This window comes from Lagenorhynchus albirostris, chromosome X (assembly GCF_949774975.1).
Source record: "Lagenorhynchus albirostris chromosome X, mLagAlb1.1, whole genome shotgun sequence".
Classification (NCBI taxonomy): domain Eukaryota; kingdom Metazoa; phylum Chordata; class Mammalia; order Artiodactyla; family Delphinidae; genus Lagenorhynchus; species Lagenorhynchus albirostris.
In genome coordinates, this window is record NC_083116.1 from 66364418 (window position 1) to 66383508 (window position 19091).

The following is a 19091-nucleotide window of genomic DNA, read 5'->3' on the forward strand; positions in this document are numbered from 1 at the left end:
GAAAGGGCAGGGGAGACATAGAAAACAAATTTATGGTTACCAAAGAGGAAAGGGCAGGGGAGGGATAAATCAGGAATATGAGATTAACATATACACATTACTACATATAAAACAGATAACCAACAAGGCCCTACTGTATACCACAGAAAAATATACTTAATACTCTGTAATAACTTACAATGGAAAAGAATCTTAAAAGGAATGGATACATGTATATGTGTAACTGAATCACTTTACTGTACACCTGAAACTAATACAACACTGTAAACCAACTATACTCCAATATAAAATAAAAATTAAATTTAAGAAAAGGATATGAAGTTTGTTGTAATCTGTTACAGCAGCAATAGGAAACTAATATAGTCACCAGCTGGTATGTGGCAGAACTGGAATTTTGCAGATAGGTCTGGTGGGCTCCAAAATCATTGCTCTTTCCATCACTATGGAGATGCGGTGCTTTTAAAGAAATGGTGGATGCGACAGTGGAAGGTAAAAAGCTGCAAGGAAGAGCTTAGGAGGGCTGATCCTGGGCTCTACCAAATAACCTCTTCCACATGGCCTGTTGTTTTTCATTTCAATAGTTATAAAGTTATTTGGATTTAAAAAATAATCTTTTCAAGTAATTGCTAGTACTTCTGGCTAGATCTAAAGGTCACTGGTACTTTAGGATGGATTAATCTCAGTTTTTTATTATGTGGTGATAATAACTGCAATGAAGAAATTGAAGTTTTGATTGGGTGAGGGTGAAGCAAGTAATGTTGAAGTAATGGCAGCACTTCAGTTTACAGACAGGCCTGGGGGCTGGGGGAAGGGTGCTGATAATGAAAAGCTGGGGGCCATTCGAGGACAACAGGTACAATATGCCAAAGACGACTCAGCCTATTTCAAACTTCTCCACAGAGAGAACTGCCTGCATGGAAGTTTTCAGATTTCTTAAATTGCATGAGATCCTATTTATACTAGCAATTTCACTTAAACCTTGTCCTCAAGAGCCTTGCCTTTCATACCTTACTCATAACTCATTTCCACAACTAGTGGTCACATCTATGAAAATGAAGCTGTTAAGCAAGTAGGGCTGGCTGGCCTGAGGTGAAATTTGTGAAAGAGGCAGCCTCACCTCTCTCATCTCTATTTGAATCTTAGCAAGGCCTTTAAAGCCTTCCCCAACTGGAAGGTTTCTGGCTTTTTGTTTAGTTTTCGTCTGGAAGGTTTTGAAACCTCACCTGGGATGTCACCATCACTGTACGTCCTTCTCAGAGGTTAGTCAAGGCGCCAATAGGAAAGGGAGGCTGGCCAGCTAAGTGGATACCTCAGTGATTTTACTATTATATTTCCATTTCTAATCCTATTTCAATACCCTGAATAATCCCAAAGTTTGGGAGGGAAGTAAAACTTCGTTTTTCCTTACAAATAGGTTTAAAACCCTTTCCTTAACTTGAAGCAGTGTTTGGGTACGGGGATGCATTTTGGGTGGGATCCTCATACACACTGTATATGGCTCCCCAAAGGCAAGAAAAGCTCTTGTCTCCATTTAGCTCATTTGGGGTAGACAATCTATAAAGAACGTATTATAGACTATAAAGGAAAGGAGGACAATTATATTCCTTTGTTTCTCATCCGCACTAAAAGATCCAGCAGGTGAAGTCTGAAGGAAAATAGATTTCTTCCCTCCCACTCTTAGTGAATGTGTGGTGCTGCCTCCAATCCTGCCCCACCCTTGATTTTAAAAAACAAACAAAATAAAACAGAACACAACACCTAAAAACACAGGGTAGTTTGGAACTGCTGGTAGAGGAGTTGGATGATTTAACAAAAGAGACACTGACAAAAAAAATCATTTTTTTTACAATACTATAATTATAAAGTTGAAGGCACATCCTTGGCAGATATATGTTCAATTACATGCTTATGGAAAAACAAACTACTGAATATCTTGACTATAGTAGATGATTATTGCACAACATCGTCCACTGCTGTTTTGGGTATCAAACAATCAATGTTCAACAATGGTTAGTTAAACACTTCTTTAACTAAAAGCATAAGTTTGAGACGCCTGGTTTTGGCTACAAAAGGCATTTACTATCAGTGCCATTAGAGAAGCTCTTTTAATTGAAGAACAAGAATTCATGCTTTTGTGCTTTATCTGGTTACTCATACCAGATAAACTTTCAGAAGGACTACAGAAAGTTAGCGTAAAAATAGCTAATAATTTGGCACGAATCTGCATTTTTTTATATTTGGTAAAATAATATTTTAAAAATAGAGAAAAGAAACAAAAATATCCAAAAGGAGTGATTCCAGGAATGTTTTTACCTTATTAAAACAACCAGTAACCAGATGCCTCAGCCAAAGAAAATAATAAAATAGAGTAAAATAAATACTAAGAAAAATAATTTTAAAGCAAGATCCATAAGTAGTGGAAAAAATTCTCAATGAACATACATTCTTGATTTTCAGCTGTGTACATAAAAGATACGCACACTTAAATGTTTGGAAACATCTTGCCTACAATGCTATTTAAGCATTTTGAACAAAGAATACATTCAATAAAAGAATAACTTTTAAAAATTTGAAGCACAATATAAAATTATTTGTTCACAAGGCATCAAATCTAACACCTAAAACGTTGATACTAAACTATGAAAAATAACATTTCTATTTTCACAACTGACAACCATACTTCTTTAGACTATAACACTAAACAGTTATGTTTTAACCGTTGAAATTTAAAAGGCATCTTTGGATATTTAAGATAAAAGGTGCCCCTTAGCTGAGTCTGAACCAGCACTGGATATTAAAACATCCTTGTTATCTTCAGACTGAGGGCGTGGTTGCTGAGTGAATACAAAAGAGTGACAAAGGAACAACAAATAAAGAACTTCAAATATTCTAATATCAAATTCAAATATAAATCCATTTTCCTTCTATATGGGTAATATATGTATATATGTATTATATGAATAAACACAGATGCATACACACACATTTATAAAATTTGTTCTCACTAGTAACTAATTACTTAAAGCTAGTTACTAACTGAAAGCAGTGTTTTTGATCTCCTCCATATGTCTCTCTCCCAGTGACTACAGCTGCTCTATGAAGCTAATGGGAGTTCAGAATTGCAAGAGACTTGTGGTAGAGAATTCAAAGATGGCTATAGATATTTAAAGCAGGATTCTTTATAAACAGCATGTTTTCTGTTCCTGTACTAAGGGCTGAAATTACATCCTTGATTTTTCCCAGATTATATAGGCTGCTCTTCTCATTGCCCTATGACATGTGGATCCCTTGGCATGTGAGGCCAAGTGGACAACTCTAACACACACAGAATAATAAAAGTAGTAACTGGCTATGTTCAAGTGCTTCAGAGAGATAGAAGAGTGAAAGTGAGGGGAAGGGGGAGGGGGAGGAAGGGAGGGAGGGAGAGAGAGAGACACAGAGAAAAGTGTTTCTTTTTCAAAAGTCTATATTATACCTTTGCCATATTAGCTATTTCTTCTAGAAGAAACAAGTTGTGGTATGACGGGCCACTGGAATTAAAATAAAAAACAAATATTAAAATTCAAATTGAAAGCATGGAAGATGGCACAGGCATTGGTCTAAAAAAGAGCCTAGACCTACAAACTCATTCATATTTCATTAAAATTGGTTTGCTTTTCTAGATTAATAGCACCTTCATCAAGTTTCAGCTCTGTCTTTAAGATAGCTGAGATAAAAATGAAATCTTTTCCAAATCTGAAAAGTCAGCATGGAATTATGTTGTAAACTTTTTTGAGTGCATATGAAAGAACAAGAGAAAAAGGAAGTTGGAAAGGAGGGAAGAACCCCATCCCCCACTCCCACCTGATTTTAGACTCTGCTCTGTAAAAGCGATTTTTGATATTTATCACTGACCTCAAGGGGAAATAAGAACTAACATTTACTGAGCACAAATCCTATGTGCTAGGAATTGTGCTAGCAGCTTTACATATGACAATGGGAATAGATGTTAGGAATTTACGTATGAGTTTTCTTCACTTACATATTCTGCATCTGAAATCCACCTTGCAGTTAACAAGTTAATTTAAATAGTGATACAAGTACCAGATCTCTGACCAGTGTATTAACTCCCAGGCACTCACAGGGGGATTTCTAAATTTATATGTTGATGAGAACAAGCCCGTGAATATGCCAACCACACTAACTAGCAAGTGCAAATGTTTTAAACTAGAGAAAAATATAGATTTAGCTAAAAGGTATCACAACCTAGGGAAATTCTCATTTCTGTATTACAATTTACTGTATTTCTTGGTAAAAGTGGCTTTGTGTAATAGCATTATTTTAAAGTCATTTTGAGAGATTATCTAAAACAATAAAAGACAATTAAAATCTATTAAATTATAAATATCAGCTAATGTCTTGCATTCTCTCCAGAAAAGGACAAATTTAGTGAATCCAGGTAATTTTATATGACCGGTACATGTTAAACATGGTAGTGTCAATCTTTGGAAAAAAATCAATTGTAGAAGTGGCTCAAAATCTTAAGTTTCTGAACTGAGGCTGATAGATGATACTAAGAACAACTTATAGCTGAACCCAGCAGGAGTGAACTGAAAGCTTGCACAGAGCTAGGGAGTCACTGAAGGAGGAATCTGATATATTTTTTACAACAATGGAAAGGTGGGAAGCAGGGAACCATATAGGTCCTGAAAGTCTTTTGAGCTACAAGATAAAGAAACAAACAAGTTACTGGAAAAGTTGTCAGTTATTTTTGTCAATGAAAAATCACCTACACTTAGCTCACTTGAAAGAACCTAATAAAAGAAAACACATTGGGGCATCTAAGAAAGCGACGGCTTTGTGACCACCTAGAGGGGTGGGATAGGGAGGGTGGGAGGGAGGGAGACGCAAGAGGGAAGAGATATGGGAACATATGTATATGTATAACTGATTCACTTTGTTATAAAGCAGAAACTAACACACCATTATAAAGCAATTATACTCCAATAAAGCTGTAAAAAAAAAAAAAGAAAGCAACGGCAAAGACAAAGATGCAGGGAGAAGAAGGGGGAAAGAAAGCCTGTAATAAATAGGCCTGTCTATTTTTAAACAGTTTCTACTATTTTGCTTCTAAAACAGGATTCTTTATACAGTGCTTTGAAAGCCATTACTCCCCAATCTAGCAGGGAGGAGGGCTCGAGAATCTCCTCAAGATTATGCGCTCAAATCTTCAAATTTTCAATGATCTTTTCTTGAACTTTTTTTTTGGGTCAAATAAAAATTTTCTATGACCTTAGCAGCAATTCAGTAATCTTCAGTTGTAGGACTTGTAAACCTCCCTGGTCTACCTTATCTGTTGCTAGTGAAAACAAAAAATACTGGAAATTCATTTTCAATAAAGCTAGGTTCCAAGCTGATGCCCTGAAAAAGATATTTTTGCCATTAGACAAATGCAATTCAAATAGATTCCCTAACATAAGAGCATGAGACCAACATAAAGCCCTGCAATATTTTAAAAAGCTAAGGTGACCATGAATGCTGTGTCAGTGCAGAACAACATCATCTAGCAGCACTCTCTGTGGCCTGTTACAACGCACTGTCGTCATCTTCCCTGCAGTCTCCCACCAGGAGTGAGTGCTTGTCAGGTTCACTAGTACCAACACTGTTCAGTGATCGTTTATCAGACAGCAGTGAGTTTATGGAGGCTCTGCTGTAATTAACAATCCGGTCCAGCAAACCCAGTTTAGGAGAATTTCTTGAGGTATCATCTATTCCAACATGAACACTTATTTCTGAAGGACTTTTCTGTCCCATCTGGCCTCGGGCATGTAGTTCATAATTCTCATAAGTTGGTTTCCTGTAACTGAAAAGATGCAAAAGTATACTAGTTTGAAATAATCAAACGCGAACTATCCGCTTGTTACATTCAAAAATGAAAAGAGATTAACCTGGTTTGAAATGTATAAAGGTGGTCAAAAGGAGTTGTGTGAGGTCACATGATCAGAAATCCTACTTCTGAGAGCCAGTGTACTAGATTTTACCCCACTCAGTGCTTGTGGTTGCTCTGTATATACTACATAAGGTGATAATTATGTAGTTAACATTTATTATTAAGAACAGTTTGGGCTTATCATTGACCAATACAAGAATAAAACCTAGCAAGACTGACTGTGGGTGAGAAGCGTGAGCGAGCTATCATACTTACAGTTTAAGGAGGAGTGAAGACAGTACTACTGAAACAGATGAAGCAGCCATTGCAGCAGATCCCATCCAGGGCTGCAAAACCAAACCAATGGGCATAAAAACTCCTAGAAAACAATTTTGGATTAGTTAGACCAAACAGTACTAAACAGATTACCACTGTGTTCCTAATACATATATACAAATAATTTCCTTCTTTGATATTTATTCAGCAATTTATCCTCCTGTTGGTAGAGATTTATGTCGTTGCCAATTTTTCACTAATAGAGTGTTGCTGTGAACATTCTTGTACATGCCGCCCTGTGCATGTGCTTGAGAATTTCCCTAGGGTATATACCTAGAGGTGAAACAGCTAGATTATAACATAGGCACACCTTCAACTTTAGGTAGATATTTCTCAGTTGCTCTCCAAAGTGGCTGTACCAGATCACAAACCCTCCAATGGTGTATGAGAGTTCATATTCTACAAACTCATCCACACTTGGTTTTGACAGACATTTTAAAATTTGTGCATATGATGGGGATGAGATAGACTTACTGTACTTGTAATTTTTATGTGCTTATCTGTATTTTTTCTACTTTTTATACAGTGACCGTATATTACTTGTATAATTTTTTAAAAATAACTTGCTCCATGAATTAATCTCTCTGGACTTTGTTCTTTTACTCTTTGTCTCTCCATCTGTGTGTCCCTGTTGATAAACAGTTTTGTAATTGTTCTCATGTTATCTCATGTCCTTCTTTGGCTCTAAAACCAGAGAGAACAAGAAGAAAGTGATAACTATTTTTCTTATGTTATTACTAATACTAACATCTACCAAGCCCCTAAGTAATGGGGATGATCGGATGCTTATTAAATAATTCTAAACTGCCTTTTCTTGGTCGTATTCCTTTGTTCAATTTCTCTCTCTGTCTTTCTCACATCTGGTTCCCAAACTTTAAAAAAAACTGTTGGCTATTAGAACATTAAGAAAATTCTCTGCATGCTATAATTACAACAATGAAACAAGACAAAAACCAATACAGACTAAAAAAGATCAGAAAGATGTATACTAAAATACCAATAGTAGTTGTATTCGGGTAGTGAGATTAAAGCTAAATTTATTCTCTTCAGCAAAAACTAAATGAGTAAGCAAATAAGTACGTACGTGTGTGAGAGTATATGGAGAAAAAGATGAAGCAATGTGGCAAAATATTATTAACTGTTGAATTTCGGTGAAGGGTATTTTGTTTTATTGTATCATTTTTCTCCTTGTTTATGTACATTTGAAAATTTCAAAATACAAAGTTGAAGGTAAAAATAAGGTAAAAATAAAATAAACCTATCAGAAGGCTTATACATTCTAGGCCATAATGAACATGCTGAAAATTTAAATTGTTGATTTTAATATTACCTCCCACCATACCAGCAGGCTACATACAAAACTGAGCTCAAAACTAATAATAAGAAGACTAAAACTTCCAATACGGTAGGCCTCTAATGACTTCATGAAAAAAGCAATACAAGTTAACTGTCACATACCAGCAGCTATGGGAATTCCAATCAGATTATAAATTAGAGCAAAGACAAAATTTATCCGAATCCTCTTGACTGTCTTCCTTGATAAATCAATACTTGCCACTACATCCAGAAGATCATTCTGAGAACAGAAATATTTGTGATATTAGCAAGAGACTGTAACTTGACCAGTAACTTGTATTTGATACTGTGTATACCGAAGATGATGTGTACCTTACGGTAATATGTGAATTAACTACAAATCTGAGATATTGCTAAAAATTTGAGGCTGTCTTGGAAGGGGGTTTTCAGGAATTTTTCTCAGGGTTCTGAAAATACTTTTAGGGTTGTATGCTGGTACAGGGACTAAATCCCACTAAAATAACCTCAACAAGTATTTGTTGAAGATAAGAGTATCATACGTATATTCCCAAATCTAATGCTTCACTTTAGAAGCTTGTCATTCTCATTTGCTTCGCTGAAATGAGAAAGTCTGGAAGTAATTACTAAGACTTCTCATACTTCCATCTTGAACTCTCCCAGTCTCAATGGCTAGGAGCATGGGAATTCGAAGGGCACAATCATTTTGTTCAATATACGACACTATCCCTGACCATGTAGAGCAGTCTCACACTCCTCAAAGGTCAGACCATAGGACTTACCCGTATCAAAACCACATCGGCTGCTTCAATGGCTACATCTGTGCCTGTGCCAATGGCAATTCCAACATTAGCCATCGCCAGAGCTGGGGAGTCATTGATTCCATCTCCTACCATTGCTACCCGGTTCCCCTCCTCTTGGAGTTGCTTCACCTTAGCAACCTTGTGGGAAGGTAGAACTTCAGCAAACACCTTAGTAATGCCAACCTACATGGGCAAAAATAAACTCCATTCATTTCAAGAAATATTACTGAGTACCTGAAATATAACTCAGCAATGATGAGCCATCAGTTTCCACCTACCAAATGTCCAAATTGTAAGAGACTAATAATATCCAGGGATAGTAAGGATATGGGGAAATGAGCTCTCTTATATACTGTTGGTGGGTGTGTAAGTTGGTACTGTCTTTTTGGAGGGTACTTGGCAGCATCTATCAAAGTGTGCATGTCATTTGGTTCAGCAATTCCACCCCTAGCTATATTTTGGACATACCTGTACATGTATAAAAATAAGTATGTCCAAGGATGTATATTACTGCCTTATTTGTAAAACAAAATTTTCAAAACCACATAAATTATTTTTTTTATTAGAGGAATGGTTAAGTACATTGTGACGCATCCGTACTATGGAATTCAATGCAATGATGTAGAAAGAATGAAATAAGTTTATATGTTCAGACATGGACACAGCTCCAAGGCATATATATTGCTATCTGAAAGAAAGCAAACTGCTGAACAAGTTGTACAAAAATGATCCAATTTATGTTCAAAGTACCAGAACTATACATCTGTATATGAACATATAACCATATGAAAAAGTGTAAGGGGGTAGGGCTGGACAGGGAGGCTTGGGAAAATGGTGACTTAAACGTTCTACTTTACAGCCTTCTGTATTTTTTATACAAGAATGTATTTATATATTATCTTTATTATTTAATAGAAGACGGGAGAAGGCATTGCAAAATAGAAAAGCCTAATATGAGAAAATTTTAGAGGGAAGGCAAATATGGGGGTGAGTAGCAGAAGAATGCTATGGAAGATGGTTCTATCAGTGGTATCCAGGATGGACTAGAGAGGAACATGCGTGGAGCTACTGCTGTACTTTAGGCATGAGAGGATGAGAGCCTGGCTTAGGCTGGCAGCACCGGTGGAGACTATCAGCAACATTTCAAAGGAAGCATCAACAGAAACTGTGTACAATGTCACTCAAGCATCCCATGAACTAAGCAAATAGCTTTTTACTTATAACAGTTCCAGACAAAACCCAAAGTCCTTCCTGCATAGTATGCCAATTTTTCTTTAAGGAACCAGATATGGCTACTCGGGGATAATGAAAATAATAGTTAAATTACTTCTTTAGCAGCTGAAGGCAAGAAAGGAAATGTATGTGAAGAATGAGAAGTTACCACATACTCCCACCCCAACAACTAAGTAAACCCATTACCTGAGAAGCAATAGATCTAGCTGTTTTACTGTTGTCTCCAGTCATCAGAACTACTTCTAAGCCCATAGATTTCAGAATATGGACTGCCAATTCTGCTTCAGGCTTCACTGTATCAGCAATAGCTACCAAGCCGCACAGCTCATCTAATATAGGAGCACCAGAAGATAGAATTTGGAATATGGTGAAAGCAGAATAATATTCTGACTTAAAATTTCAGAAAGAAATGAATTTTGTTAAGTGAAGTTGTTCAGGACTTGGCTTAACTCAAAATATCTCCAAGACCACATAGACTTTATACCAGAAACCCTGCAACAAGCCTCCATACTTGGTTGTGAAAATTTCAGAGTGAGGTAGGGCTTACTAATGAAGGTAATGATAGGAAACTGAAGAGACTTTACTGGATACTAAAATACTTATTTTCTTTCTTTAGAGAAGTATTGGCCAATAGCCCCAAACACTTTAGCTAATTTAAAGGCAAATGAAACTGAAAACTCATACTTCACCCTTTTTAAGGTGAAGGGGTGGATGGAAACAAAACTGGCATTTTATACTGGGAAAAAATCACTACAAGTAGCTATTTTAAAAATAAAAATAAATGGTATTTTCTGCTTCTTCTTGGGCCTAAAAAGGCCATAGTAAGATAATGCCTTCATACTTAGCAAGGATTATAAATGTTGACTAATTAATCTCACAGCTAGAAATGTACCCTAAGAAATAATTTAACAAAATACCTAAAACCTCAAAGATGTTTACTGTGGTGTTACTTACAACAATAAAATATTAGGAGTAGCTTAAATTTCCAACAGAGGAATGATTAAGTTAGTCATAGTGTATAAGTATGACAAATGGTGCCACATTAAAATACGATTGGAAATATTTACTATTAAATAAGATAAGACAAAATAAAACAGTATGTGTACAAGGAATTTTAAATTTTTATTCAACTTTGAGGTAAAATTTACATACAATAAAATGCACCCATTTATAAACAGTATATGTACTAATATTGTAATTCTGTGTGATGTGTATGAATATATATCCAGAAATGTCAATTAAAACTGACATTGTGTTTAGATGATGAGATTATGAATATTCTTTTACTTTGCTATAATGTTATTTTTAGGTTTAAAAAAAAATCCTTGATTAGCTTTTTTTAAAACCACAGGCTACGGAGGAAAATAACAAAGCCAGGCAAATGCAAGAGAATTTTAAATTAATCAGTAACAATTATGTATTGCTGACATTTTTACTTTGCATTCAGGCTGGTTTTGAATAACCCTCATAGTTCAGATGTCTCTCAAAAATACACAGAAAACAAGTGAAATCATGACACTGAGTCATAGTGTACTTAAGGAAAACCTTACCATCAACTGCTACCAATACAGCAGTCCGACCTTTTCTCTCATGTTCAGTCATGGAATCGTTTACATCGTTATTAATGACAAGACCATTTCTAATCATCCACTCCCGGTTACCAATAAGAACTTTGTACTGCTGAGCATTAAGAGCATCTGAAGAAAGTACAGAAATGACATTTAGTGAACTTGTTTAATATTTATAACAACCCTTTAGGGACAGTCTTCCTCTCTAATCTTACACAGTCACTACGTTGGTTTTTTGGTAGAAAACAGCCTACAACAGTGATTTCCAAATGTTCAAGGAACATACTCTGCTCTTCCATGCCTCTGGGCCTTTGCACATGAGGAGTGAGGACCACCTGGAGGTCCTCATCCCCCCTCTTCAAATACCAAACTGCATCATATATATTCTTTAAGAGCCATTTCAAACGTTACTTTCTTGGTGACGCTTTCCATGTGACCCTTCCTTATGATCTTCCATAGCAACTGAATTAAATTAAAAATATTTATTGTGCATCAGTACAACCATCAGTGTTGGACAAGAACACACAACCATACTGATGTCTCATTTTAAACGTGTGACCACTAACTTTAAGTGGGCCCTTAGTGATGCCTGGCTATTCTACTACATTTCCCTAGTCCATTCATTCTCCATTCCTTCTAGATGGCTACTTTATACCTTCTCTTCTCCCATTCTCATACCAGATGATGACTCTGCTTCTTACTTCAGGAAGAAAATAAAAGCAATCAGAAGAGAACTTCCACAAGCTCTTATTGCCACATCTACCCAACTGCCTGTGACTGTGTACATACTGATTTAGCCTCTCTTCTGTTATTATAAATGGCCCCTACTCCTATTTAAGGGCAACTTCTCCACTTGTGTACTAGATCCCCCTCCTTTGCCTATTTTATATTTATTTATTCGGCTGTGCTGGGTCTTAGTTGCAGCACACAGGATCTTCGTTGCAGCACGCAGAATCTTTAGTTGCAGCATGCGGGATCTAGTTCCCTGACCAGGGATCGAGCCCAGGCCCCCTGCATCGGGATTGCGGAGTCTTAACCACTGGCCCACCAGGGAAGTCCCCCTTTGCCTATTTTAGAACGTCTCTCCAACAATTCTCCCCTCTCTCTCTTGCATAATCATATTTTCTACTTCTGCTGTACATAGTCCTATCTTTAAAAAAGAAAATGAAACAACCCTCTCTTGATCTCATTTACCTCTCTAGCTACTACCCCATTTCTCTGCTTCTGTTCATAGCAAAACTTCTCAAAAGTGTTGTCTCTATCGGCTGCCCTCCAATTCATACCTTCCCATTCTCTTGTGAACCCACTCAAATACAGCTTTTGTCTCTGTTACTCCAAAGAATTGTTCATACAGTACACCAGTGATCTTTAATAAATCTAATGGGTAATTCTTCATCCTCATCTTACTTGCCCTATTAGTAGCATTTTAACACAGTTGATCATTCCCGCCTTGAAATACTTTCTTCATTTGGCTTCTAGATCACCACATTCTTATGAGCTACCTCCTCACTCACCACTTCTTCTGTCTTCTTTGCTGATCCTTCCTCATCTCCCTGACCTCTTAATTTGTAGTGTTGCAGGGCTCAGTCCTTAAACCTCTTCAGGTTTAATCTCATTCCCCCTCTATCTACTCTCACTCCTTGATGATTTTTTTTTCTTTTGGCCGCACCTCGCGGCTTGTGGTAGCTTAGTTCCTCGACCAGGGATGGAACCCAGGCCCATGGCAGTGAAAGCGCCAAGCCCTAACCACTGGACCACAAGGGAATTCCCAACTCCTTGATGATTTTATCCAGTCTCATGGCTTTAAATACCATCTATATCAGCGCTGTCCAACAGAACTTTCTGTGATGATGGAAATGTTGTACATCTGCTCTGTTTAATACAGTAGCCACTAACAACATGAGGCTATTGAGCACTGAAATGTGACTAGTATGGCTGAAGGGCTGAATTTTAAATTAAATTAAATTTTAATTAATTTAAATTTAAATAGTCACACGTAACTAGTGGCTACCATATTGGCCAGCACAGATCTATAAGTGGATGACTCCCAAGTCTACATCTCCAACCCAGTTTGTTTCCTTGGAACTCCAGACTTGTGCAGCCACCTGCCTCCTTGATAGTTCCATTTATACGACATCTCCACTTGAATACCTAACAGGCACTCAAACTTAACATATCAAAAACTGATCTCTTGATCACTTTTCCTCAATATTGCCCCTCCTGTGATCTTCTCCATCTTGTTTAAATGGTAACTCCATCCTTCTAAATTGCTTAGGCCACAAACTTTGGCCTAATTCCCCATTTCCAATCTGCGAGATCTGTCAGCCAGCTCACATCCAGGGGAATTCCCTGGTGGTCCAGTGGTTAGGACTCCAAGCTTCTGTTGCAGGGAGCACGGGTTCGATTCCTGGTCAGGGACTAAAATCCCACAAGACATGTCACGCAGCCAAAAAAAAAAAAAGATATGTCCAGAATTTGACCACTTCTTAACGGCTTCTACTGTTATTATACTGGTCCAAGCCACCATTATCTTTCACCTGGATTATGGCAATAGCCCACTAACTTATCTCCCTGCTTCTGCCCTTCCCCCTACCCCCTGCAACAGTGTATTTTTCCCAGAGCAGCCCAAATAATACTTTTTAAACATTAAGTCAGATTCTGTCATTCCTATGCTCAAAACTCTCCAACGGCTTTCCATCTCAGGGTAAAAACCAAAGTCCTTTCAATGTCCTTACCTCATCCCTTATGTCCTTCCCATTCATTTACTCTGTTCTGGCCACTTTGTTCCTTAAACTAGTCAAGCACACTCCTGACTCAAGGCTTTTGTACTTAACATTCCTCCTTCCTGGAATGCTCTCATCACAGATATTCACATAACTTTTTCCCTCCCCCTCCTCAGGTTTCTGCTCAAACACCATCTTCTCAATGAGGCCTACCCTGACCAGCCTATATCAACAGGACCTGCTACTCCCAGCATTCCTTATATCTCTTGCCCTTCTTCATTTTCTTCACAGCACTATCTCCATCAGACAGACTATATTTGCTTATTTATTTGCTCACTGTCTTGTGTTCTCCCACCAGGAATGTAAACTCCATGACATAGGGACTTCGTCTATTCTGCTCACTGCTCATTCTTTAGTGTCTTGAACAGTGCTTAATAAAACCTGTCAGGTGAATGAAATTACTGTGTGTCAGTGTGCTTGATACTGTGAGTTCACAGACAGATAATAAAAAAATCACAGTTTAGTAGAAACAGGCAGGCAAATAAAGAATTCTCATGCAGCGTGCCTAGCACATCTAGAGATTAAGTACAGTTATGACTAAAAAAGAAGAGCAAATATCTCTGCCTATGTATGTCAGTCAGTGAAGGCTTCACTAAAGAGAGATGTGAGCTAAGTCTTCAAAGATGAGAAAATAGCAAATGAGGTGATCTAATGAGCATGAAATGACACGATGTAAGGAGAAACTCTAAGTAGTTCCATATGGGCAAAACACAGTGTACGTGGGTGACAGTGGAAAAAAACAAGATGGGCGGTGCAGGCAGGCAGGAGATGTATCATGGGGAACAGATCTTGAACAAAATCCACAGAGACTGGACTCTGTCCTGTTGGAGATGGAGAGCCTGTAAAGCCAGGGTCCTTAACAGATTTCCATGGAGGGGCTTTTGGATACATACAAACGTCCAAAACAGAAGTTTTCTGAGTGGTGGGCATAGCTTTTACCACCTTCCTCCAAAGGTTCATGATTCAAAAATAGGTTATAAACCACTGCAATAAAAGCTATTAGTCAGAAAGTGATATACTCAGGTTTGCATGTTAGAAAAATTACTCAAGCACAGATGGGTAGGGGGGTTCCTGGCACACTTAGGTATGTATAGCATGTTTTTGGTCAGATGGATAGACCAACAGGAAACTCGGGAAACTGGCCTTGGCTGCAGATATGGATTTTAGAGGAGCAGTGGAAACCTACAGGTGGTAGAATAAATGATAAGCATGAACAAGACTGTACAGAGAGGACTTCCCTGGTGGCGCAGTGGTTGGGAATCTGCCTGCCAATGCAGGGGACATGGGTTCGAGCCGTGGTCCGGGAAGATCCCACAGGCCATGGAGCAACTAAGCCCGTGCACCATAACTACTGAGCCTGCCCTCTGGAGCCCGTGAGCCACAACTACTGAAGCTCACATGCCTAGAGCCCGTGCTCTGCAGCAAAGAGAAGCCACCGCAATGAGAAGCCTGTGTACCACAACAAAGAGTAGCCCCCTGTTGCTGCAACTAGAGAAAGCCAGTGCACAGCAACGAAGACCCAACACAGCCAAAAAATAAATAAAATTTTTTAAAAAAAGACTGTACAGAGAGAGTATGTAAAATGAACAAAAGACAAAGAACAAAACTCTGAGGACACCCAACATGTGAGAGCCAGGAGAAAAGAGGAATCAGAAGAGGATTAGAAAGAACAGCCAGGTAGGTGAGAGGAGAATCTAGAGAAAGCAGGGTCACGGAATCAAGGGAGAAAAACATTTTAGGAAAGAAGAAATGGTCAACATTGTCAAATGCCTTAGCGAGGTCATACAGCAATGAAGACTGAAAAGTGACCACTGGAGGGCTTCCCTGGTGGCGCAGTGGTTGAGAGTCCACCTGCCGATGCAGGGGACACGGGTTCATGCCCCAGTCCGGGAAGATCCCACATGCCGCGGAGCAGCTAGGCTCATGAGCCACCGTTGAGCCTGCGCGTCCGGAGCCTGTGCTCCGCAACAGGAGAGGCCAGAACAGTGAAAGGCCCACTTATCGCAAAAAAAAAAAAAAAAAAAAAAAGACCACTGGAGAGGGGAATAAATGAGATCACCAGTGGACTTAAAACAGTTTCACTAGTATGGATGGGGCAGAAGCCAAACTGTGCAGTGAAGAAGTGAATTCAGCCAGCCTAGACTACTCTTTCTAGAAGCCTGGATATTAAGGAAAAGAAAGGTAGGATAAAATCTAGATGGGAATACAGTGATTTTGATGGAAGAAATGTTTATATGTTTAGGAGAAGGAGCTACGACAGTGTGTTGGAAAAAAAAGAAACAAGGGGACATAACAGAGCATGAGGTTCCTGAGGAATCAAGAGAGGGTGGGATCTAGGGCAAAGATGAGGGGATTCATTAGGCAAGATGAGGGATACTTCTTTCCCTGAAAAAGGAAACATTCTGAGCAAAAAAACCTGAAAGAACACATGTCTGAGAACCTTAAATTTCTGTGTGAAAAATAAGCAGGACAATTTACTTAGGGAACTAGGGGGAAGGCCACAGGAGCTTGTGAAGGATACAAAAGGTTTGGAGCAGCTGTGGTGAGAAATAAAAGAAAGAAAGCTGAACTAAAAGATGGAAGATCAGCTAAGGCTAGACTTTATCACCCTCTACTGTAATCAAGGAGCACAACTGAAAAATGTTCTTGAGTAACTGAGTAAAATAATTAGAAGGCCTACAGTGAAACTGATTTACGAAAATGAAACCATGACACCAATCTTGTTTCTTATATAACAGTTCAGATTATAAAGTTAGACATCTGTTAATAACTGTCCCATAATTGGTACTACAAAGAAAATTAGCTTACTTGAGAGCTGGGCATCAATAATCATGGAAGATGAAGTTGATGACTGTTCATTACTTGTATCTATTTGAACCAGGGATGCATTTTTAATATTATTTTCCTCTATCTTCCAGTTATCCTTGTGTAGCAAGCCTTCGATATTGGTGACTTTACAGCTAATACCACAGCCTGGCACAACCTGGAAATCTATGCAGGTACCCAAGGTTTCAGTGTCCAGCTCCTAACGGATAGAAACAGAAGGATTTCCTCTGCTGTTCTAATAATCCAAGGTCCTCATTAGCAAGATCAAAGATTACTGCTGGTTAATTCTAAATGTTTAGACACAATCTACATGCCTGGTTAATTCTGAATGTTTAGAATAAAACTATCACTTATCATTGCCTATTTGACAGTGGGTTTTTGATAAGGACGAAGGAACAGAGCATTGCGTATAATGTTCAAAGTTAAAGGAGAACCTCACAATACTTATTTTAAACCCCACTTTATAAGATTTATACCAACTTTAAGGAAAGAAAATGTGGAAGGTTTATCAATTTTCTCTGTCCTTTCCAGTAGAGAATTACAAGTTACATATTTAATTCTATTTTCAAGTCAGATTTTCTATTCGGTACAGGGAAAAGGGTAACAAAGAACAGGGCCTTCAGTTACCAGAGGGTCTCTCTAGTATGATTCTGTGTCCTTAGTGAGCCAAAGAATTCTGGTGACCATCACTGTTTCCTGTCTCTTTATATCTTCATCCTCTCTGTTATTTGATGTGGGTGTAAAGAAGCCAGGTCAGTAATAGGTAAAAAGGAAAGAACAAATAAAGAAATGGCAACACCAATGGTGAAACTGCCATGTTCTAACTGAAAAACTATGTGAGATAATTTACAAAGAACTTATACAAATCAATGAGAAAAAGGTAAACAATCTTATGAAAAAATAGGCAAAGGATACAAGCAAACAGGGTATAGAAAAAGAAATTCAAATGGCCAATACACATGTGAAAAGATGCTCAACCTTATTCATAATTAAAAAATGCAAAGTAAACCATCAATGAATAAATATTTTTACTTATTGAATTGGAAAAAATAAACTGTTGGTGAGAATGTGGGGAAATGGGCATTCAACTTCTCGTGAAAATATAAACTGGTACACCTTTTTGTGTGGGTGTTGATAATATTTGTCATTTGAGCATTGGTAATATTCATCAGAATTTAACAGCATGTATCCTTTGATCTAGCAGTTGCATTGATAGGCATTGAACATTAGAGATAAATGTGCAAAAGCTGACAAGGATGTTAACTGTACATGGTAAGGGCCAAAAAACCAATCATACAATAGAATACAATATAGTCATTAAAAACAATGAGGCAGATCTATATGTCCTGATATGGAAAAATCATTTAATAAAGTCTTTTTAAAAGGTACCAAAGATTGGTCATTGTATCACCTTTCTATGTAAAGTTTAAAAAATAATAAATGCTGGTATATGAACTAAAAATGGTTAACAGATGCACACTTTTGTGAATATACTAAAAATTATTGAATTGTAACTTTACAAGGGTGAACTTTATGGTATGTGAATTTTACCTCAATAAAGCTGTTATTTAAAAAGACTGTTAACAGGTTAATACTTGTTAAACTTTGGAGAGAGGAATTATGGAAGGGGGCAGGGAATGAGGTTTTCCTTTTTCGTTATGTAATGCTGAACTATCTGAATTTTCCTACCATAAATATGTATTACTTCTATATTAAGTTTTTAGTTGACTGGGGTTATCTGTGTGGTAGGGTTATAGTTAATTTTTGTTTTTATCTTTATACTTTCCTGCATGAAGAAATTAAGACATACAAAATAAAATGAGAAAACATGAGTCTCTCTAGCTTCATACCAACTATATATATGTAAATCATGAATAAACAAGGGAAAAATTGTACCTGCTTGCAGTATTTGGTTATTGCTGCTCCTAGAGGGTGTTCACTGTTACTTTCAGCAGTTCCCACAATGGCCAGGATCTTATTGCATGACATTCTGTTACTTTCCACTAGAACCTTTACTTGATTCACTACTGGGGTTCCATGGGTTATGGTTCCAGTTTTATCAAATACCACTACCTTTACCTGTAAGAAAATCAAAATACAATGCACCTATATGGCTTGATAATTCTTAGTATCAGCTTTCCAGAAATGAGAAAAAGGTTTACTTTGACAAACACATTACTATCTTGTTTCATAATAAGCTGACCTCTGATTTAATTGGACTAAATAAACTGTCTTTGGGAGAATAAAAAGAAGGGAGAAAAAGGGAAGAAATATCCTTAGTTACACCTAATAGCCCTCCCTTGCAAATGTTCAACGTACT

At 37.6% G+C, this 19091-nt stretch overlaps 1 protein-coding gene across 1 annotated transcript in view; it reads right to left on the reverse strand.

Annotated features, from left to right (window-relative positions):
- Positions 1-1834: 1834 nt before the first annotated feature.
- Positions 1835-19091, reverse strand: part of ATP7A (ATPase copper transporting alpha) — a 142614-nt gene continuing 125357 nt past the window's right edge. The window contains exons 17-24 of the mRNA XM_060137474.1: positions 18668-18850; positions 16754-16970; positions 11145-11291; positions 9781-9923; positions 8341-8544; positions 7703-7820; positions 6185-6287; positions 1835-5842 (exon numbers count right to left, since the gene is read on the reverse strand). Of these exons, the coding sequence (XP_059993457.1) occupies positions 5566-5842; positions 6185-6287; positions 7703-7820; positions 8341-8544; positions 9781-9923; positions 11145-11291; positions 16754-16970; positions 18668-18850 (1392 nt within the window). The 3' untranslated portion in view covers positions 1835-5565. The remainder of the gene's footprint in view (positions 5843-6184; positions 6288-7702; positions 7821-8340; positions 8545-9780; positions 9924-11144; positions 11292-16753; positions 16971-18667; positions 18851-19091) is intronic.